This window comes from Monodelphis domestica, chromosome 6, assembly GCF_027887165.1.
Source record: "Monodelphis domestica isolate mMonDom1 chromosome 6, mMonDom1.pri, whole genome shotgun sequence".
Lineage (NCBI taxonomy): Eukaryota > Metazoa > Chordata > Mammalia > Didelphimorphia > Didelphidae > Monodelphis > Monodelphis domestica.
Genome location: NC_077232.1, coordinates 95,801,292 through 95,821,871, shown reverse-complemented (window position 1 = coordinate 95,821,871; position 20,580 = coordinate 95,801,292). Strand labels below are relative to the sequence as shown.

General features: G+C 35.1%; 1 protein-coding gene across 2 annotated transcripts in view; it reads left to right on the top strand.

Moving 5' to 3' along the window:
* The window catches only part of RAB28 (RAB28, member RAS oncogene family), a 154,096-nt gene extending 134,200 nt beyond the window's left edge, over positions 1-19,896 (top strand). Inside the window, exons 6-8 of one of the 2 annotated variants that reach the window (XM_007496720.3) lie at positions 3,649-3,726; positions 16,096-16,190; positions 18,958-19,009. In XM_007496720.3, the coding sequence (XP_007496782.1) occupies positions 3,649-3,726; positions 16,096-16,185 (168 nt within the window). In that variant the 3' untranslated portion in view covers positions 16,186-16,190; positions 18,958-19,009. Of the gene's footprint in view, positions 1-3,648; positions 3,727-16,095; positions 16,191-18,957 lie in introns of both variants that reach the window. The other variant, XM_001363594.5, reaches the window with a different exon arrangement.
* Positions 19,897-20,580: the final 684 nt, after the last annotated feature.

Here is a 20,580-nt window from a genome sequence, read left to right as displayed (position 1 = left end):
TTGTGTAGAAGCTTTCCACCTTTTATAGAAAACAATATTTTCCAGTTCATTACTATTTTCATAAGGCTTTTATTTTGATATATAAAAAAGATGACGGAAACACATGACAATGCCTCTCGCTCAATTAAAACTATGGCTTAATTTATAATTAAGGCAGACTCAGGCACTATTTTTCAGCTGGTGGCAATTTACCTTAGTTTGAAAACAAATATACTTCAAGGAACTATGATTTCTCACCAGCACAATTCACATCTCTGCCATAGTAGATACAAGTTTGATAGTCACCGTGGCAAAAAGTTAATTATTGGGTAGCCAGCTTGGTGAGGACCTTTTCAGACCTAAACCTGTTTTTTTTTTTTTTAAACATGGTGGACACAGTCTGACATTGAGCCCATAATGAACCCTTTCTAGGTTGGGTGGATTTGCTAAAATTTGTGCTAGGCTAGGAAAGCCTTTGAGAATCTCAGCTCAACTTCATATCATAGTGAAACATTGGAATAGGGCTTGAGTAGTTTTTCAGAATGCCAAAGAAAAATACAAAACTTGTTAGGTGTTAAACTTATAAACCTGGACACAAAGTCGCAATAAAATATGTATCATATGATCTTAGCAGTTTTTTGGATTTTGAACTTGAAACTAAGCCTGAAAGTGGCAGGGGGTCAAATCACACTCACATGAACAATGATGCCCATATTTTGCTAGAGCAAACTCAGAAAAGTCAGCAACTCTATGTTTCTACCAAGGTCCCAGTTATGGTAGGTTCTGGTCCCCAGGAACTGTTCCTGCTCCATATCTGCTATTGACTCCTAATTAGTCTTCTAGCCTTCAGTTTTTCCACTTTTTAGCCATTTTCCACAGAAGTTAAATTGACATTCCTATAGTACAGACCTAACTGTATTATTCCCCTGCTCAAGAAACTTAAGTGGTTCTCTCTTGACTGTAGAATAAAATATAAACACCTCTGTTTGGCATTTAAAGCCCTTAACATTCTGGCTCCAAACCTATTTTTCCAGACTGATTTCACATTAATCCTACTCATTCACTCTTTTGCAGCCACACTGCCCTACTTGCTATTCTCCATGTATGACATACTATCTCCCTCCTCTATGCTTTTAAATAATCTATAGTCCATGCCCAGAATGCTCTTCCTTTTTACCTTGGCCTTTTGAAACCTCTAAACTTCCTTTTATCTCCATCAAATTCCACTTCCTAAATGACCTTTTTTAATATCTTCCATTAATAGTGTTTTACCCACTGCCTCCAGAAGTGACTTTATGTGTAATTTCTGTACTTACTTATCTGTGTACATGTCATTTCCTCTTTAGGAAAATGTAAGCTTTTTGAGCACAGGGGCATTTTTGTTTGTCTTTGTAGCCCTATCACCAGCACAGTACTTAGTGCATAAAAATGGTCACAAAATGTTTTTTTAAAAATTGAATTCAATTGAATCTCATTTACAGTATGCCCATGGCATGTGAAATCATAAACTCTTGGAGTTGGAAATTATGCTAGAGAACATTTAATTCAATTTTTAGTTTACAAATGAAAATGATCTTTAGAGACATTAAGTAACTTTGCCAAGATTACCCTGCTAGTTTATTGTAGGGCTAGAAGTAGAAGTTCACTGTATGATGCTATATGTATATTTGTTATGTATGTGTTTTTATTTATATGTGTGTATCCTAGTTTGACTTAGTAGCTCAGCTTAGTTTCCTGGGCTAAATCAATAATATGTTTCCATATTAGGATAAAGAACACTTTGCAACATTTCCTCTGCTTTGCTAGCTGGTTTGTCCATGGGTGAACCCAGGGTAGGGAAGAGAACACCGATTTTAGTTGTTTTTATGCACTTTTCCATCTCTGGCCCTTCAGGCATTGATAACTTTTCTCCTAGGTCTAGGATTTAGCTTCATTAGTAAAAAGTTATTTCATTCAGTGGTTTTCTTTATAGCTAAGAGGCTCAAAATAGGTTGTGTACCCATTGCATTAGTCTTGGGCTTATAGATATTTGACTTTTCAAAAAAAAAATCAGATCTAAATAATGTAATATCATGCCCTTTCTTGGTTGCAGGTGACAGCAAATTGTGAAGGGATGATCTACACCTGGGATGATAGTATTAGAATAAAAAAATTCATTTAGAGATATTACAAAAACATCAATAGAAATAGATATTAGGAAGAATATTTAAGTAGAAAGAAAAGCTGTGTAACAGAGTACATTAATACAGTTGGAAAATATGGAAGTCATAATAGACCTGAAATTGATAATGAGTAATCATAATTTTAAAAGTTTTTTAAAAATAAAATTAAGGTGTTTAAAAAGATATATAGTTTGTAGGAATAATTAATACTTCTACTGTACTCTGCAAATAACACTTCTGACTTTAAAAGAGATATGAAAAATCTTTATGTAGCTAGGAGAACCATGGAAGCTATAGAGTTTGGATAATAATTAAACTTGGATGCCTCTTTCAAAATAAGTAAAGGCTTTCTCATGTTATTCAGTTTGATCCTTACAACATTCTTGTGAGGCAGGGAGGGAAGATATTATCCTCATTTGTAAAGATGTGGAAATGATGATAATAATAGCTAACATTTATATAATATTGACTATGGACCAGGCATAAATATTATCTCATTTGATTCTCAACAACCACCCTGGGAAATAGGTGCTATTTTTATACCCATTTTATTGATGAGGAAACTGAGGGAAATAAGAGGTTAAAGTATTTGCCCTGTGTCTTACAACTAGTTGATATATGAGTTAGATTTGAACTCAGGTCTTTCCATTTGTAGGCTTGGTGCTCTGTTCACCACACCACCTAGCTGTCCCTAACTTTAAAATGATCAAATGGATTCACTCCAATGACACAGCCCTTCAGTAGATTTAAGACTTAGTCCTAGGTAATTTTTTGTTTTACACTTATCATAGACAAATGAAAACCAATTTTAAAGAGCCTTTTTCATGGGATGAGAAATGAGAAATTGAAGTTAACAGGTAATAAAACACGGCACATTTTAGGAACTTAGAGATGAAGGGCAGAAAGTAGTTTGTACTAATCCCTTTTCAAACTCTTCAGGGATTTATAAACCACTTTCAAGTTTTACTCTTTATTACTTAAAAAGGCAATAATTTATTCAAATATAATAGCTACAGTCTTATGTTGGAAGCAAGGTTTTGCAGCCCAATTTATTCCTGACTAGTTTGAATAAAGAAATCTGTGATGTGGTTGCATTATTTGAATTTGTATTGCCTACATATTAGGCTCAAATCAGTGACCTTATTTTATATAATTATAACTTTAAATAACACAAATTTAAAAACTTGCAACTATTTCATGAGATTAATTATTCACATTAATCAAGATGTAGCTGTATGTATGACCTTTGAAAACTCTTAAAGGATACATCTACAAGTACATTTTTATAATCCAGAAGGGCACATAGTATTTTTTAAAATTATGATTTAATCATTTTTATATAACAAAATATTTACAGTGACACCATTTTCTAGATAACTTATTTTCAGAATATGTAAGAATGTCATATTTTTGCAGTATTCACTACTTAGAACTAAAGAAAAATTCAATATATTTAAAGGTAACTTCAGGATGCCTGCTTTTAATCACTTTTTCTCTATTGTTATAGGTCTTCCTGTGTTTTCAGAGAGTTGCTGCTGAAATCCTTGGGATCAAATTAAACAAGGCAGAAATTGAACAGTCACAGGTGCTTGTCCTGAATATTAAGATTCAAACATAATCTTAAGAAGGTTTTTTTTTTAGGTCCTTTTCACATTTCTAGTATAATTATCTTAACTATCAGACATACTGTGCATCAGTTTTGTTACTGAGACTAAATCATCCTAGGAAAATAGAAAAGATTTACCTTTATTTGCATCTTTTTTTTTTCATGAAGGCAGATATTAGAACTTGATAATACTTATAGCAAAACCCTTTTGTTATAATTTGTGAAATTTCATTGTGGTTCAATATGAACTTTTTTGTACTATTTTTGGGTTTAAAATAGACCCAATCAGTAATAGAAATACCAAAAGGTGAATATTTAATTTGCTGCAGATAACATACTTTTGAAAATTATTAATTTGAATATGAAATTCCTGTTTTAATTGCAATGAATTTCCTAACATATATTAAAATTCTCCACATCTTCTACTTGGCAGTACTTCATTAGCCCATTGAATATAGTTGAAAGTTGTAAAATTATCTTTCTTTGGGGGAAAAAAGCTTAGTGGATCTAACTTTTGACTAGTTGATATGGGTATTCTGTGTAATTTGTATCAGTGGAGTTTTCCTTTCCCTTCCTTTTTTTTAATGTGTCTGTAAAGTATGTCTTCTATTTTAGTGTTCTGTCTCCATCATTCTTGCACTTATTCATATCTTCATTTCCATACATAAAGAAGCTATAATTTCATTGGTGTAGGTGCTCTTTCCATCAACACAGATTTTAACCCTTCTAAAACTTAGTAGGTAATGTTGGAGTTACGTGGCTATGTAATTTGTAAATCTTTAATTCAGCAGACAGTTTATTAAGCGCCGATCATCTGCAAGGCACTGTGCTAGGAGCTACAAGTACAAAGATACAAACAACAATCTTTGCTCTCAAGTTGCTTAACCATCCTGGTGATAAACTTTCATTCTACTCTGCAGATAGCATACAGGGTTCAACATCAGCCCCAAACTCAGTCTTTCTAGTTTTGTAGGGCTTGCCTGAACTTATGCTCTGCTGCTCTATTTTCCCTCCCAACCTCACAGAACTGTTAATGAGGATCAAATAGGATACCATGAGAAAGCCCTTGATTAATTATCAACTGGTCTTCAAGTTTGAGTTATTAATATTATACAGCCCTTTAATAGCTTTCATGGTTTCTTATCAAACATGCAGATTTTTCATTTCTCTCTTCAAGAACTCAGGGCCACCTACATACTATGGTAAGGCATCAGAGGTAGGATTTTAGTTGAGGGTAATTAATATTGCAAAGGAGAGCTCTGCTAAAATTCATACTTCATAGAAAAGTTGCTGGTTAGCCCTTTAGTGAATTCTTAAGTGTCATATTCTATTAACAAATAAACCAAAGGTATTATTCTTTAAGAAACATGTTCCCCCTTCTACATGAAGCCTTTCCTGATCCCCATAGTTACTTGTTCCTCCCTCCTCAGCTCTATTGCATTTGAATCATTTTATTTGCTTTTAATTTTCTTCATACTTATTATGTATATATATTTTTGTATAAACTTATTTCCTCTGATACAGTATAAATTTTTTGAGAGTATAGATTGTTTTATTATTTGTATTTTTATAGCCTAGCACAATGCCAAGACATAATAGGTGATTAATATGTATTGATTGATTAGGAATCAGAAAGATTTACTATAAATATATTGTGGAATTCTAGGTTCTTTTATATGTCTGAATGAGAGTGTTTCATAATTATATAATCATTTTCCAATGATGTTTGATATTAAGATTCCAAGAAGTAAGTCAAGGCTCCATATCTTTGTCAGGTTGGAGGATGAATTTTTTTAAGCCACCTTCAACTTAAGGAGATAATTTGGTAACAAGAATTTATCTTCACATTGCCAATCCTGTTTAAGGCTTATTTTTTCTAGTTTGGAATACATATTCCAATAAAATATGGCTTAAGACATCTGGAAAATGAAGGAAAAACTTTTTAAAGATAAGACTTTAAACTTAAAAAATTATATCCTTAACACACCAAATGAATTGGATTTTTCATTAAACTATAGGACTATTATGTATAGCTTTTCTCCCCCCTTTTCAAGTATGTAATAAGATCAGCTTATACTTTTCAAAGTTTATCTGTCATTCCTTCTGTTATTTTCTTTGAAAAGAGAGAAATATAAAATAAAGTAGCACTCTTAAAAGAAACTGTTCAAAGTTGATAGGTTCTAATTAAAGGAACTCTGTTCTTGTTCTAATACATATAGTTCATATAAGTCTTTGTGACCTTTTCTTCTTTCCAAATAATTGTTAATAATAATAATAATGTGTTAATAATGCTCATTCAGGTAAAGAAATAGGCATTAAAACTATCTGTTTAGCCCTTATAAATAATGTTGCTATAATAGCAATTTACATATGCTGGCATAAAAATTATAGTAATGGATATATTCTAAAATCTGTATTCTTAAATTAGTTGCTGACAACAGTAAATCAAGTTGTTTTTCCTTAAATTGCATATACAGGGAAGATGAGATGTGCTTCTTTTCCTGCCCCCTACTTCCCACCTCCCATGAAAATTTTCTACTCGCCTTTTCATCTAGTCAACAAACATTTTCAACAATCATAAGTATCTACTATTTGCTAGGTATTATACTAACTTCTGAAGATTATAAACATAAAAAGGACAGTTCCTGTTTTGAAGGAATTTGGACTAGATATGGTATAGCACAGAGAAATATATGAAAGAAAAGATGAAGGAAAAAAGAAATCCAGAGTGCTGTAAGAACCCTGAAGGAGGGAGAGGGTGATCTTGTCTGTGAAATCAGGAAAAGTTTCCCAGAGCAGGTTTTTGCAAAGAGGGAGGACATGATGAAAGGGCACATAGTAGGCACTTACATGCTTATTGATTGTTGGTCATTATTCTAGCATTAGTGTTTTCTGAGAATCATTCTGAAGGAGGAGATTCAAGTCCAGGCACCAGATGAAGTTCACTGCAGTAGTCTAAGACATTAGGGGATAAGGACTACTGAGTTATCTTGGTGGCAGTGGGAATACATAGAAACAGAGAAGAGATCCCCCAAGGAGGAAGAATAAACTGAATTTGATTATTGATTAGTTAAGCAGGCCTTTTGTGAGGAAATGGAGTCCTAGGAGTACTCAGTTGGATGTTGCAGTTTACCAGCAGAAAATATTTTGGCATTTCATTTTATAAGGCAGTTTTATGTCCGAGTCATAAAAAGAGAAGTTTGGTGAACTTAAATTTACTTAAAATATTGAATAAACTAGAGTTTTAGTTGAAGAGCCATATTTCTTTCCTCTGACCTAGTAGGAATTTCATGAGAGATTCAGAGTTTAGCTCCTTGCCAAAATTGAATATGCTAATAAATGGATGTTCATTTTGCATGGAGAGGTCCTTAAAGTTCTGAAAATGTGCTCTTTCCACACCTCCATGCCTTTATAAAGGCTCTTGCCTATGCTGATCTCTCTTTTAGAATATGGAATTTCTTGCATTTCACACATCAAGGCTTACTGGAAGCCTTTCTGAATGACCTAAATTATTAATGCTATGAGCATATAAATACATTCATATTCATACATGCATATCCATACCAGTGTGTATATATGTGTGTGTGTGTGTGTGTGTGTGTGTGTGTGTATACACTCAGAGACAAAAATCACTCTCCACCTTAAAGTACTTTACATTCCATTAGGAGAATACAACACAAACAGGTGAGTCTGTATAGACATTATATGTCTATTGATACATATGTACATGCATATATGTATTATGTCTATCTACTTCTCTGTATGTTGTATTAGATGGATATGTTATACAGAACACATATAACATACAGTGTATGTTGTGTGTTTACATATGTCTAGATTGACGTGTGCATCTATGTATATAGCCACACATAGCCACACATACCTGTTTACAGGTTGTGTCTCTCCAGTGAATGTTCGCCCCTTTAGAGTGGAGCCTGACTTTTGTTGTGTCTTTATCTTCTTCATATATCTTTTGTATGTATGGCTTTATGCAGAACCTAGGGTAATGCTGTGTACATTTTAAGGGCCTACCAAGTGCTGGTTGAATTGCATCGGCTTGTATTGAAAGTGAATGATTGAAGACAATTTTTAAAGTGAATTTACCTAATCAGGAAGTTAGCCTAAAATTGTTTGTTACTTATACGTGACTTGTTTACTAGCGTGTGCCCCTTGAGAATTCATGGAAAAGAATATCTGGGTGATACACAATAGTAATAATGATGATAGCTAATATTTTTAGAGTACTTCCAATGTCCCAGGCACTGTGCTAAGCACTTTACAAGTGTTATCTCATATGATCTTCACAACAACCTTAGGAGGTAGGTGCAATTATTATCCACATTTTACCTGTGATGTTGTCAATTGATGAAGTTTGGAAGAACAACTTGATGATTTTCTCATGGTCATATTCTTAAAATTTATGTAAGTTTAAGGTAAAAAAAGAATTCATTTCACAGTAGACCAGACTTTCCCTCTGGAGGAAGGGGGTTGGAAGCCCCAGTGTTTTGTGTTAGAAAGTAACATTAGTAAGAGCCAGACAAAAGCAGGCCTAGCCCTTTCCTGGAAGGTAGAAAACATGGTACTTTGGACGTAAGCAAGTTGAAACTTCACTCTCTCTTCATACTATCATTGTGAAGTAGAACAAAATAATATTTTTAGCTGAATAATTTTAATGCCTTATAAGAGAGCTAATTAGTGCAGTAGATAGAGTGCTGTACCTGGAGTCAGGAAGACATGAGTTCAAACCTGTCCTCTAATACTAGCCATGGGTTCCTAGGCAAGTCACTAAACGTCTATCAGTTTCCTCATCTGGAGCTTTGAAAAGAAATGAAGATTTTTTTTAAGAGATGTGAGCATAGATAGTTCCAGGCAAAGAGGGTGAGATGTATGACTGTACAGAGGTGGGAGAAGGCAGCATGAGCTCAAGGGATATGAAATGACAGTGTGTTTGAAAGGGAGTGGTTTGAAGTCTAGAATGAGACACTATGCAGGAATCTATATGATATTTTGAAACTTAACTTGCTGTAGCAGAGGACTTTAGTATCTACCCAGCTTCTCTGATTTTACTAATATAATGAACAGACTTAAATTAAATCACCTTGCATTACATTTATACACGCATGCTTTTTAAACTGAGACCTGCTTTTCATCATCTGAGGTGCTCTACTTTACCAGATCTGGTAACCTTGAGCTGTTTGCAAGAGATGGAATAGAAATGATTTTCAATGACAAAAAGTATTTGCTTCCATTTGAGTTATTTTACTTTTTAGAAATCAGTTTGATTTCCTCATTTGTAAAGTGAATGAGTTAGACAAGATGATCATGTTAAATTTCTATGATTCGGTTCTTTTTTCATGCTTTGGACCATAAGCTAGATAGTTAAAACAATCCACAGCTCAGTGCCAGGGACATAGTAAGAGCATTAAATAACTGTTTGATAGCTGCCTTGATAATTAATCCAAGGATGAAAGACCTTTAAAACAAGGGAATGTGATCAAAATGTAAAGTCATGAAGAGAATGGGTAGGATAATAATGACGACTTGGGCCATATGACACAATTTGGTGCTCCATTCAGAGTCCTTTATAACCTAATGCTCCCCCAAACCCCACCTTTCTGGTCTTCCTATAGCTTATAGTCCTCCACATCCAGTGAGTCTGGCCTCATTTCTGTTCCTTAGACTAGATAGTCCTCTTAACTCTGGATATTTTCTCTGGCTGTCCCCTCCATGCCTGGCATGTGCTTCCTCATTTTTGCCTCCGGGTTTCCCTGACTTCTTTCAGATTCTGATTAAAACTCTACCTTCTACAGGAAGTCTTTCCCAGTTTTTAAAAATTCTAATGGCTTTCTGCCATTAATTATTTCTTATTTATCCTCTTTATAGCTTGTTTATTTTACATATTTGTTTTCTTACTCCTCCATTTCTTATTTTCTCCTCAATTTTTCCCATAGATTGTGAGCTCCTTGCCTTTCTTTGTATCCTCATCTCTTGGTACAATTCCTGGCACATAGTAGTCACTTAAGAAAGTTGATTGACTGACTTTTGTGGCCAGAAAAACTCATCAGTTGGCATCTAACTACCTAGTAATGAACTTCAATGAGATTAATATGCTTTCAGTTCTCATTATTTGATTTTTCTCCTTTTGATGCTGTAGATTATTTCTCTTTTGATTTTCCTTTCATCCGTTGGCTTCAGTAGCATTGATTTCTTCTGACTCTCTCCCTACTTGATTGACTACTTGTTTTCCCTTGCTGGATAATCATTCATCTCCCACCATCATAGTTATCAACTTCTCCCTTTTTAAGGCTCACTTAATCTGACCATAACTTTGATCCAAGTCCTTGTTACAGCCATCTGCTTGCTTCTACTTACTTTATATTTTTCACAAGGGATTGAGTATCTGAATCAGTTCTATCCATTGTAATAATTAAAATCATGAGACTGCTAGTAGCTTTATAACTTTGTTAAATTGAAATAGTAATAGTAAAGATAGGGAAAGATAGGAGAGAAGTACAGAGATACTTAGCTTACTAATTGATTGGCTGCCATGATGGATTGAAGTTAACCTCTGACAAGGGTTCCTGAGCTCTCCACAGTCTAGTCAAAAGACCCTGACAGGCTCCTGGGTCTCCCCTTATAAGCTCTTTTCTCCAACCACTAGCTCTCACACGTCACATCTAAGGAACCAACCATAGTTTCTTAATTTGCCTGGACCTCTCAGAGGGACAGTATCTGTGGAATCAGTTTCCTTTCTCATTGGTTCCTTGATTCTTTAACCTCCTTTCTTTGAGGGCTTATCTATACCTGAATTTACTAGAGGCCTTTGACCTCTAGGTCACTGAGAGATGACGTTAAAAAAAGGCAAGGTAATGGAGAGAGAAATTTGCTTCCAGCATCATTATACTCTAACCTCCCCATTCTCCTGTTCAGGAATTTCATTACATATGTTGATATCCTCTTGGAACAGCAAGCCTTCTAGATTACCAGTCTCCTTTCCAATGACCTCTTTCTTCATTTTCCCTTAGCCACTCACAGGGAGGATAATTGCCTCTTTCTCACTCTAGTAATACCTCAACTGTGCTGCTTCCATAATCTTGAGTCCTGAAATTTCCTTCAGAAGTAATAACTTCTTATCTTTCCACTTCTCCATCTGTCTCCTACATTCTGAACTTGCTCTCTACATCTTCATCTTGATTTCCAGGGTCTCTACCCTTTCTTCTTCAAATTTTTCATTATTATTTTGGCCTCACTTTGTACAATTAAATGATTCTTACTTCTATGATTGTCCAGTTAGCTTTATATTGTTTTGCCCATAAGGTCTATTGTAGTTCATATCTTGCCACATTCTAATCCTGATATGTTGAATTGACAAGGTAAAAGTGATGCCTGCAATATGGAGGTATGAAGAGCAACTAGATGAGATTAAATATAAATAGAAGAGTTTTATGTTAGAGATGATAATTTTTTGAGAGTTTTGAGTTATCAATTCTCAAGTTAGCTGAGAAGGAAACTTAACCAAATGCTGGAGGAAATTAATGAAACTTTGTTATTTTTTTATTTTATTTTAATTTTTTTTAAAACCCTTACCTTCAGTCTTGGAGCCAATACTGTGTATTGGCTCCAAGGCAGAAGAGTGGTAAGGGCTAGGCAATGGGGGTCAAGTGACTTGCCCAGGGTCACACAGCTGGGAAGTGTCTGAGGTCAGATTTGAACCTAGGACTTCCCATCTCTAGGCCTGGTTCTCAATTCACTGAGCTATCCAGCTGCCCCTATTTTTGTTATTTTTTAAAAGGCAACAAAGGAAATTTCAGTGACCACCTATCCATATTAATATTTTTTTACCTCTGTAAAATCCTTACAAGAGTAATTTCAACAAAGAACGAAAATATGAGAAAAGGATATATAGGCTAAATATTTATCTCCTTCTACCAAGTGCATTTCTGCAAGCATACACTTCAATAATGGCTTCAAATATAAAAAGGCATCAGAGTTACTTTCAAGTCTTAACTCCAACAAGAAATCACCTGTGCTCATTTAAAGATCAGACAAATTTCCCTTCTATACACTACATTTTAGGTATATTCATTTAACATCAAACAAGACATAAAACAAAGAAACAAATGCTTTCCAAGTGTATTTGTTGTTTAGAGTATCTAGCTGTGCCCCAAAGAGCATGGGATTCCAATCTGTAGGTGATGAGGTTTTTCAGATGTTCCTTTTTGCACTTGGGCTGGTGATGGGAATAGGAACTAGATCTGTGGTTTCATTAGTATAGGGAACTCCTGGGTAAGAAAACACATCTACCAGTAGGGGTCTGCGCTTTCTCCACAAACTGTAATTGTAGAAAACTGCCTAGGACACAGAAAAGTTAAGGAACTTGTCCAGGGAGCCACCCAACCAGGATATTTCATAGTTTGGTCTTGCACTCATGCATTCTTAGTGCTGCCTTTCATCAATTGTGCCTAACATTGATAAAAATGTATTGATAACCTTTTATTTTCATATCAATTAATTTTAAAAAATAGATCCTTCCAAACCCTCTCCCCCAAGCTACCTGATATAATATTTAAATCAAAGAAGAAAAAACAAATTGGTTCTTTAAAACCAGTCAATATGTTGACCGTATCTGATAATAAGTTCAGTTTTCTACAGCCATTGTACCCTGCCTTTTCCAGGAAGGAAACTTGTGTACATGACATTATTATGCTAATTGAACTGAATTTGTAGAAGATTTCTCAACCACTTAAATGAAATAAAAAATATCCTGGAAGAGTTTTGCATAACTATCCAGCCAGGAAGAACTTACTTGAAAAATATAAAGAACTAATCTATTAGTGCATATATTTTGGCACCTCCCATCAGACTGACACTGACCCAGGGCCCCGTATCTAATAGGCAGTAAAAGAGTGGGCAAGATAACTTTAGGGAAATTACAAAGTACTTTCAGTGATCTCAGTCTACCTCCTGAAACAAAATTTCATCCTCGTAAGACTATAATATTTTTCCATTCATATTATGTACCCACAAATCATGTTTTAACCTTAATCTCTCAAGATTCAAAAATTGCAGGCCACTGAGACAGCAATAGAGATATACAATAATAGGCATGTGCTATTTGTTATTCAATTGTTTTCAGTGATATCCCACTCTTTATGACCCCATTTGAGTTCTTTTTGCCAAAGTTACTGGAGTGGTTTGCCTTTTTTTCCCTCCAGATCATTTTACAGATAAGGAAATTGAGGCAGTGTTAAGTGACTCTTTCAGTGTCACAGCAAAACTAGTAAGTACCTAAAGCCTGATTTGAACTCAAAATGGTGTATTATTCTTGATTTCAGGCCCAGCACTTTATCCACTGGGCCACTAGTTGCTCCAGTGTAAATAGAATGAAACACATTATGAATGATGAATAGTTTAAATATTCTCTTTAAAGAGAGATATAGGACTTGAAATGGAACTGTTTTATAGTTAAATGATTGATAATAATTGGTAGCCTACATTCTACAATGGTACACATTTAATATGAAGAGGTCGAGAGAAAGACCTCCCTTAACTTTTTGGGTAGTTCCTCTTTGGAACATTTTATGGAATAGACAGAGAGTTACATGGGAAGTGTTTCATCTTTGTACCATTGAATAAGGATGGAGATCTATAAAATGTATTATGAGGTCAAATGTAGGGAGAAATTCATTTAGACCAGAAAAATCCAAGTTTTTAAAATTACAGGTAATGTTATCAGAATATCAGAGAAGAGTTATTAAAATGCAGTTTTTTTTTAAACCCTTACCTTCCGTCTTGGAGTCAATACCATGTATTAGCTCCAAGGCAGAAGAGTGGTAAGGGCTAGGCAATGGGGATCAAGTGACTTGCCCAGGGTCACACAGCTGGGAAGTGTCTGAGGTCAGATTTGAACCTAGGACCTCCCATCTCTAGGACTGGCTCTCAATCCACTGAGCTACCCAGCTGCCCCCTAAAATGCAGTTTTTAAGTGATACCAAAGTAGTTAAAAACAGTTTAATCCTCATTCATACAGAAATATCGTTACAGCCTTTGCAAATAAATGAATGAATGAAGCTTTTATTTATAGTTACTATTTGCAAAGCATTGTGCTAAGCCTTGGGGATTCAGATAGAAAACTGGGATAGTCTGCTCTCAAGGAACTTACATTCTAATGGATGAGACAACACATGTAGAATGTTTCAGCTGCAAATTAGAGGGAAAAGTTTTATGGTCCTTAAATACAGTAGTAAAACAGGTACTATAACCTTTTAGGGGTAGCTAGATGACTCAGTGGATTGAGATCTGGGAGGTTTGTTATTCGATTATTTTCAGTGATGTCCCACTCTTTGTGACCCCATTTGAGTTCTTTTTGCCAAATCTGGCCTTAGACAGTTTCTTGCTGTGGGACTCTGAATAAGTCCCTTAACCCTAATTGCCTTTACCATTCTTCTGCCTTAGAACCAATACACAATATTGATTCTAAGACAGAAAGATAAAGATTTTTTAAAAAAGATATTAATTAGTGTTTTTTCCTTAATGTAATTATTAATGTCACTATACCAGATTCTCCTGGGTTCAGCATCCTGGGCTGTACCTTCCAGGGTCTGAATGGAGATGACTATCAAGGTTCTAATGGTGGTTTGATCTGCCTGGCACATGCTACCTCCCCCCTTTCCCCAGGGTGTCCTGATGCTGCAACTTATTTTCTACCATGTGTGCTAGTATTTGATCAGTTTTGATCAAGATAAGAATATTTAATAGACTAAACCAGTTTAAGAGTGGTCAGGGTTGTGTCAGTTTTTACTCGAGATTACATCATGTATAATGTCTCTATCTCACTTTCAAAACTAGTTTACTTTTACAAAATCAGATCCACCAAAACATTTCCTAGAATTGCCTCACATAACCAGAAATTTCACATATCCTTTTGGTCTTCAATTTATTTGTGCTTGCCTTACCAAAAGCACCATAATCTGATGAAATCAGATGTACAGACTAGCCTCTTATATTTATTGAGTCTGGCTTTCTATGTGCATATAGTTGCCCAGTTGGAATATAAGATCATTAAGAATAGGATTAAAAATTATTTGTATCTTTAGTGCCTAGTGTATAGAATACTTAATAAATTATTTTAATTATTTTATTTATCAGTCCTGTCCCTATAAGGAATGGAAAAAATAATATCCATTTACGTATGTATAAAAGCTTTACTTGTAAAATGCACCTATGTTATCTCATTTGATCTTTAAAACAAGACAATTCAAGTATTGGATAGGATCTTAGGATTTAGCTCTAGGAAAAATGTTAGTATTTGTCTAGAACTGTGTTGGCGAACCTGTGGCACACATGGCAGCATGTTCTCAAGGGGGCTGCTCCCCTCCCACTTTCTACTGCACCTGAGGACATTTCTCCCATCACCCACCTTTCTGCCCAGTAGCCTCATGGGAATACTTCCTCCCTTCCCTGTCTGGGATAGAGACTCACATGTAGTATGAGGGTTGTAGTTTGGGCACTCAGCCTCTAAAAGGTTCACCAGCACTGGTTTAGACTGATTTTCACCTTTAACAGGTAAGGAAACTAATGCTTAGAGAAGTTGCCTGACTTGATATTAAATTGCAGAACCTGAATTCCAAAATGGGTCTTTTGAACTCCATTACAGTGCTCTTTCCCCTGTTGTACTTTTTCCTCTATGCTTGGTCTCTTTAAGAAAACATTCTCATCTGTATTGCTAAAAATAACTGCTTTCAACATTTTAGAGAAACAGAAATTCAGAATAGTTGTTATAGAAGTTTTTATTTAAAACTAATGGAAAGTTTGCATTTATGAAATTATAACCCATTGTAAACTTTTTAATTAAATAGTCATTTTTGTGATTGGCTCAGAAATGTGATAAGAGATGTCATGAGGACAAAGGGAGGAAAGTAATGAAAAATAAATGGAAATATTTCATGAATAGAAATGCTACTAAATTTAAAAAAATTACATAATGTATATTTACATGTATATACTATTCTTATTAATCCCCAATAGAGAAAGCCTAATAATTCACAATATGGTTTACATATTCTCTATATATTTGATAAAGTAGTCCAAAGAAGTAAACTTCTGTAGCATAGATTTAATATACAGTTCTCCATTTTGGTAACAATAGAATGATAAGGAAAATTTGTTCTTGGATCTTTACTCCTCCTTTCCTTTTTTATGTTTAAATTTTCCTATATCTTTTGCTACATGTTAAATGTTTGTTGATTTTCTTTTTTTTTCTGGAGTGTTCTTTTTTTTTTCAGTTATTGAATCTTCTTTATTCTTCATTCTTCTCTTTGTTTGTCCGTTGTGTACGGGATTTGACAGCGTATTGTCAGGGCAGAAATAGTGAAGTATCCGGAAGAAGATAATCAACACCTCAACTCTACTCAGAGTAAAATCTGTTCTTTACAGTAGTTCAGGTATTACTGGATAAATTATTGCAATTATGGGTGGGAAAGAAGGGTGGTAGAGGTAATTGAACTCCCAAATCTTTTTAATATGTATGACTTATTTCAATATTTTTACCAACAGGAGCCCATATAACTGAGAAAATTTTGCAGATCAATGGCATACTTGTTTTGTTTTAAAACCTTAAAAAACTAGCCCTTTGCAAACGACTCACAAATTAAGTAATAACTTGTGGACAAAATAATAATGTTTCAAAACTATTTGGTTTTATGAATGCTTATTATATGTTAAGTGATGCAGAGAATTGAATCAGCTACCTTATAATTCTGATGTCATTACTTTTTTCTGAAACACCTTGATAATTTGGCTGGTGATAGGTTTTTGGGGTATTTTTATGTTTTCTTTTGGTTTTTTTTTCTGAGTTATCTTCAGATGGATATTTATGTGTATAGACATAAAAAGAAGAGACGAAAACAATTGAGAATGTTTTTGTTGAAGTTATCACTTAAAAGTGACCATCGTGGTATTGCTTTATTAAATTCTTTTTTAAAAGTTGCTTCCTTAAAGGTGTATGTATATTTGTATTATTAACTTTGCCATAACCTACCAGTAAGATAGTATTTGGGAGTGATTTAAGGGATTTTTAAAGAGCTTCTAGATTCTGAGAGTACTTCTCTAAGACCACCATTTATTTGTAAAGCCTTTAATAGTTTACAAAATGCCTTCACTAACTTAAGCCTCCAGACCCTTACTAGTCTACCCCCTGCCTGATACATGAACACTCTACTTTTAAAATGTGGTATTTTAGCCATGGGTTATAATCTTCATTTTACATTTGAACAAACTAAGCTTCAGATAATTTATTTGAGTTCCCCAAGGTGACACAACCAGTGGGTAGCAAAACTGGGAAATGGACCCCAGGATCTTGACCTCAAGTTCAATGCTTTTCCCACTACACTATGTTGCTTCTTAATTCAAAGCACATTAATTGGCACTCAAGGGATTTCCATGCATTAATACCCCAGACCCAGTTTTTGTAGACTAGAGCAGTATCTTTATAAATAATGCCCTAGAGTGTGCTGCCTAATCTTTAGTACTTTCTTCTTTCAGTCCAGGTTTCAGCCCTACCACCCCCCTTAGTAGAGGATTTTATAAATTACTAGGTCCCCCCAAATAAAACAAACCCAACTCATCCCTTTGGCGGTCAACCATTTGCCGAGGTTTTAGTAATAAATACTTCTAAAATATATGAAACCAAGGCTATGTAACTGAGATATAAGCGTACCACAGTGATATGGTTTCGTTAGCTGAAAGGCTTATTTCTAGTCTAATAGTTCTGTAATGGTGACTATGACATCTGTCTTAAAATTAGGAATAGTGCTTCTGGGTCACATAGAAGCCCGACATTGCTCAAATCATTAAGTAAGACCTGTATAGAAGATCCTTTGTGAACCAGAGTGGACTGAATTTCTGGGTCTAGTTAATTTCACCAATTTTGAAGAAATATGACACAACTCAGTGTCTTTTTGGCAAGTTCTGTCTGTATTAACTAATTTATAGCACATGGATCACATTAAGTACATGAAAGAAGGAAAAGGAAATGTGTTAAATATATTTGTATGACTTATTCTAAGTATTTATTCTGTTTAACAAAATAAAATTTGGACCCAGAGTGTTTATGCTTCATATACTCATCATAACAGATTTACATATATATGTATAATAACATGTACATGTTCTAGTTTCTTGCAAATGATTATTGATTGACAACAAAAGTATTGCTATTGAATATGGTTAGTGGTATATATGGCATTTGTCATGTAAATGTATTTTATTTTTTCCACCATTGGAACTTGATGAGCCAAAAACCTTACTCAAAACAATTAATTGCAAATAATTAACTTTAATTTTCTTGCGATAATTTAGTCCTGTTTAGTTTTTTACCAAGCTAGCAGGTTCAATTGGATTATACAAAAATTATAATGCATTCTTCAAATTCATGGAAACATTTGAACCCGAGTCGATACCAGTTGCTTCTGAATTATTTTTTCCATAGTTGACCAATATAGTAGTTGTTTAAGCATTTCTTTGAGTATTGTGATATTAAAATCTCTTTTAAAGACTGATATATATTAATTTAAGGTCGCCAAGGAATTCACTTATGAAATTCCTTAAATGAAACACTCAAGTCAGAATGGAGTTTTATGGTGGTTTAATTACAATGGGAGTAAGAAAGAAGGAGAGGGAGAGAAGGAAAGAAGGGGAAAAGGAAAAAGGTTAACTCAATCTTCTGGCAGAGCCAGAGGGAGTTTAGGCCTGGAAGGCCAAGGTAGAGAAGAGAATCAGTCCCTTGACTCACGTGACCGATCTGAAGGAAAGCTGCCTGTGGGCCTCCTCCTTGCTCGGGCTCCTAGAACGAACTGGCCCCTCGCCCTGTCCACAGGAAGTGACCGAACTCCAGAGGCTGTTCTCTACCTCACTTCCTGTGCCTCACACGTCAATGGTGGCTCAAGCCCAGGTGGGCAGTTAGTTATTTCTGATTTGCCATTGATTAGCACATGCCCGTATAGTGTGGGTGTGCACAATTTTTTGGGTGCTAGATGAAGCAAGATGGAGATTTAAAAATCACAATATTGGTAAGAATACTTCTTCTAAAATGTGTAGTTTCCAAAAGCCAGCAAAGTTCTCAAAATGAAAATACACTAAAGAGTTATTTCTAAATTATGCTTGTTTCTGATTCTCTAATAATAACTTTGTTTTTGTTTTTTTTTATGACAGAGAGTGGTGAAGGCAGATATTGTAAACTACAATCAGGAGCCTGTGTCAAAAACTATTAACCCTCCTAGAAGCTCGATGTGTACAGTTCAGTGAACACATTTTTCTTTGTAATGATCAATTTGGCCAGCTGCACACCTCTTCCATGGATGGGCTCAAGGACTGCTAAGAAGTTTGTTTTAACAGCGGCCATCTCTATAGCACAAAAAGAGAAAGACAAACCACTACACCATTTGTGTTACAAAGTAGCAGGCAAGGATTCTTCCTTTGGATGACACACTGAAATCAAACTTGCGAGTCTGGTTTTTGGAATTATATTGCTTCTATGGATATAGTGAGGCTTATAAGGATCTGTAAGGATGCCTATAGCACTTAAATTAGTTGCATATATTTGAAAACCACCCAAATCCAAGCAAGGTATTTTGCCACAGCATTGTCTGATTCTGTGGTCTAAACTCATATGTAACAAAGTGAAAATCAGATGCTATTGTCAGAGAAAAACAATGAAATGACCAATATATTTTATCCAGAAGTAATTTAGAAGGAATTCCTTTCATATATATATAGAGTGATCAAAACTGTACAAAGCTGTATCTAATTGAAAATGCTTAAAATAAAGCTCTAATAAGAATATTTTTTCATTTTAAAAAAGGTCTTAAATTGTTCATATCGTAGCTAGAAACTCACTGAGTGGTGAATATTTGATATTGTATTTTTCTTACTGTATCATGGTCATTATGTATTGTGTAAAACTCAGGTTAGATTGCTTTATAAATTTTGATCAACATTTACCAGTTGTAACATGAAGTTTTTTCCCCCACAAACTGTTTGCTTAGTTGTATGCTCAGAATGAGTTATGAAGTATTGCTGGGTCAATGTGGATCAGACTATACCTGATGTTCAAATATTCCTTTTCTGTCTCAAATAAATTTATTTAAATCACCTGTATTAGTATGATATTTCAAGTAACCTTTCTTTATCCAAGCAGGGCCCAAAATCTATTTGGATATCATTCTGAAGCCCACTGGGAGAGGCTTTTTGCTAGGTTGACTGAAGGGTCATGGATTTTTCAAACACAGCATCTCTTAAAGATCATCTACTAAGGTATAGGTTAAGGTTGTTATCCATTACCAGTGATGGCAAACCTATGGCATGAGTGCCAAAGATGGCATGCAGAGCTCTCTCTGTGGGAGCTCACCTTCCCCCCCCCTCCAGTTTATTGCTAGAAAGGCAAAGAGACTCCAGTGGATTGCTCCCCTCCCCCTCTCTACTGTACTTCCCCACCCCTTTGCCCAGCAGCCCAATAGGAGTGCACAGTGGGTAAGGTGGGTAGCTTACAAGTGGCAGAACTGAAAGGGAGCAGAGGGCTTGGGCTACACCCCTCCCCCTCTCTACACTCACTAAGGACATTCCTCATATCACCCTCCACCCAGCAGTCCAATGGGAGAGTTTCCTCTCTCCCCTGTGTGGGATAATGGGGGACATGGCACAGCCCTTGGCCTGGGGGTGGGTTGGGGCAAGGCCTGGCACTCCATCTCTAAAAGGTTTGCCATCCCTGTCTTATACCATTAATTTTTCATTCTTGAAAGAACTAACAGAAAAAATTTCTAATCTGAATTGGATTCT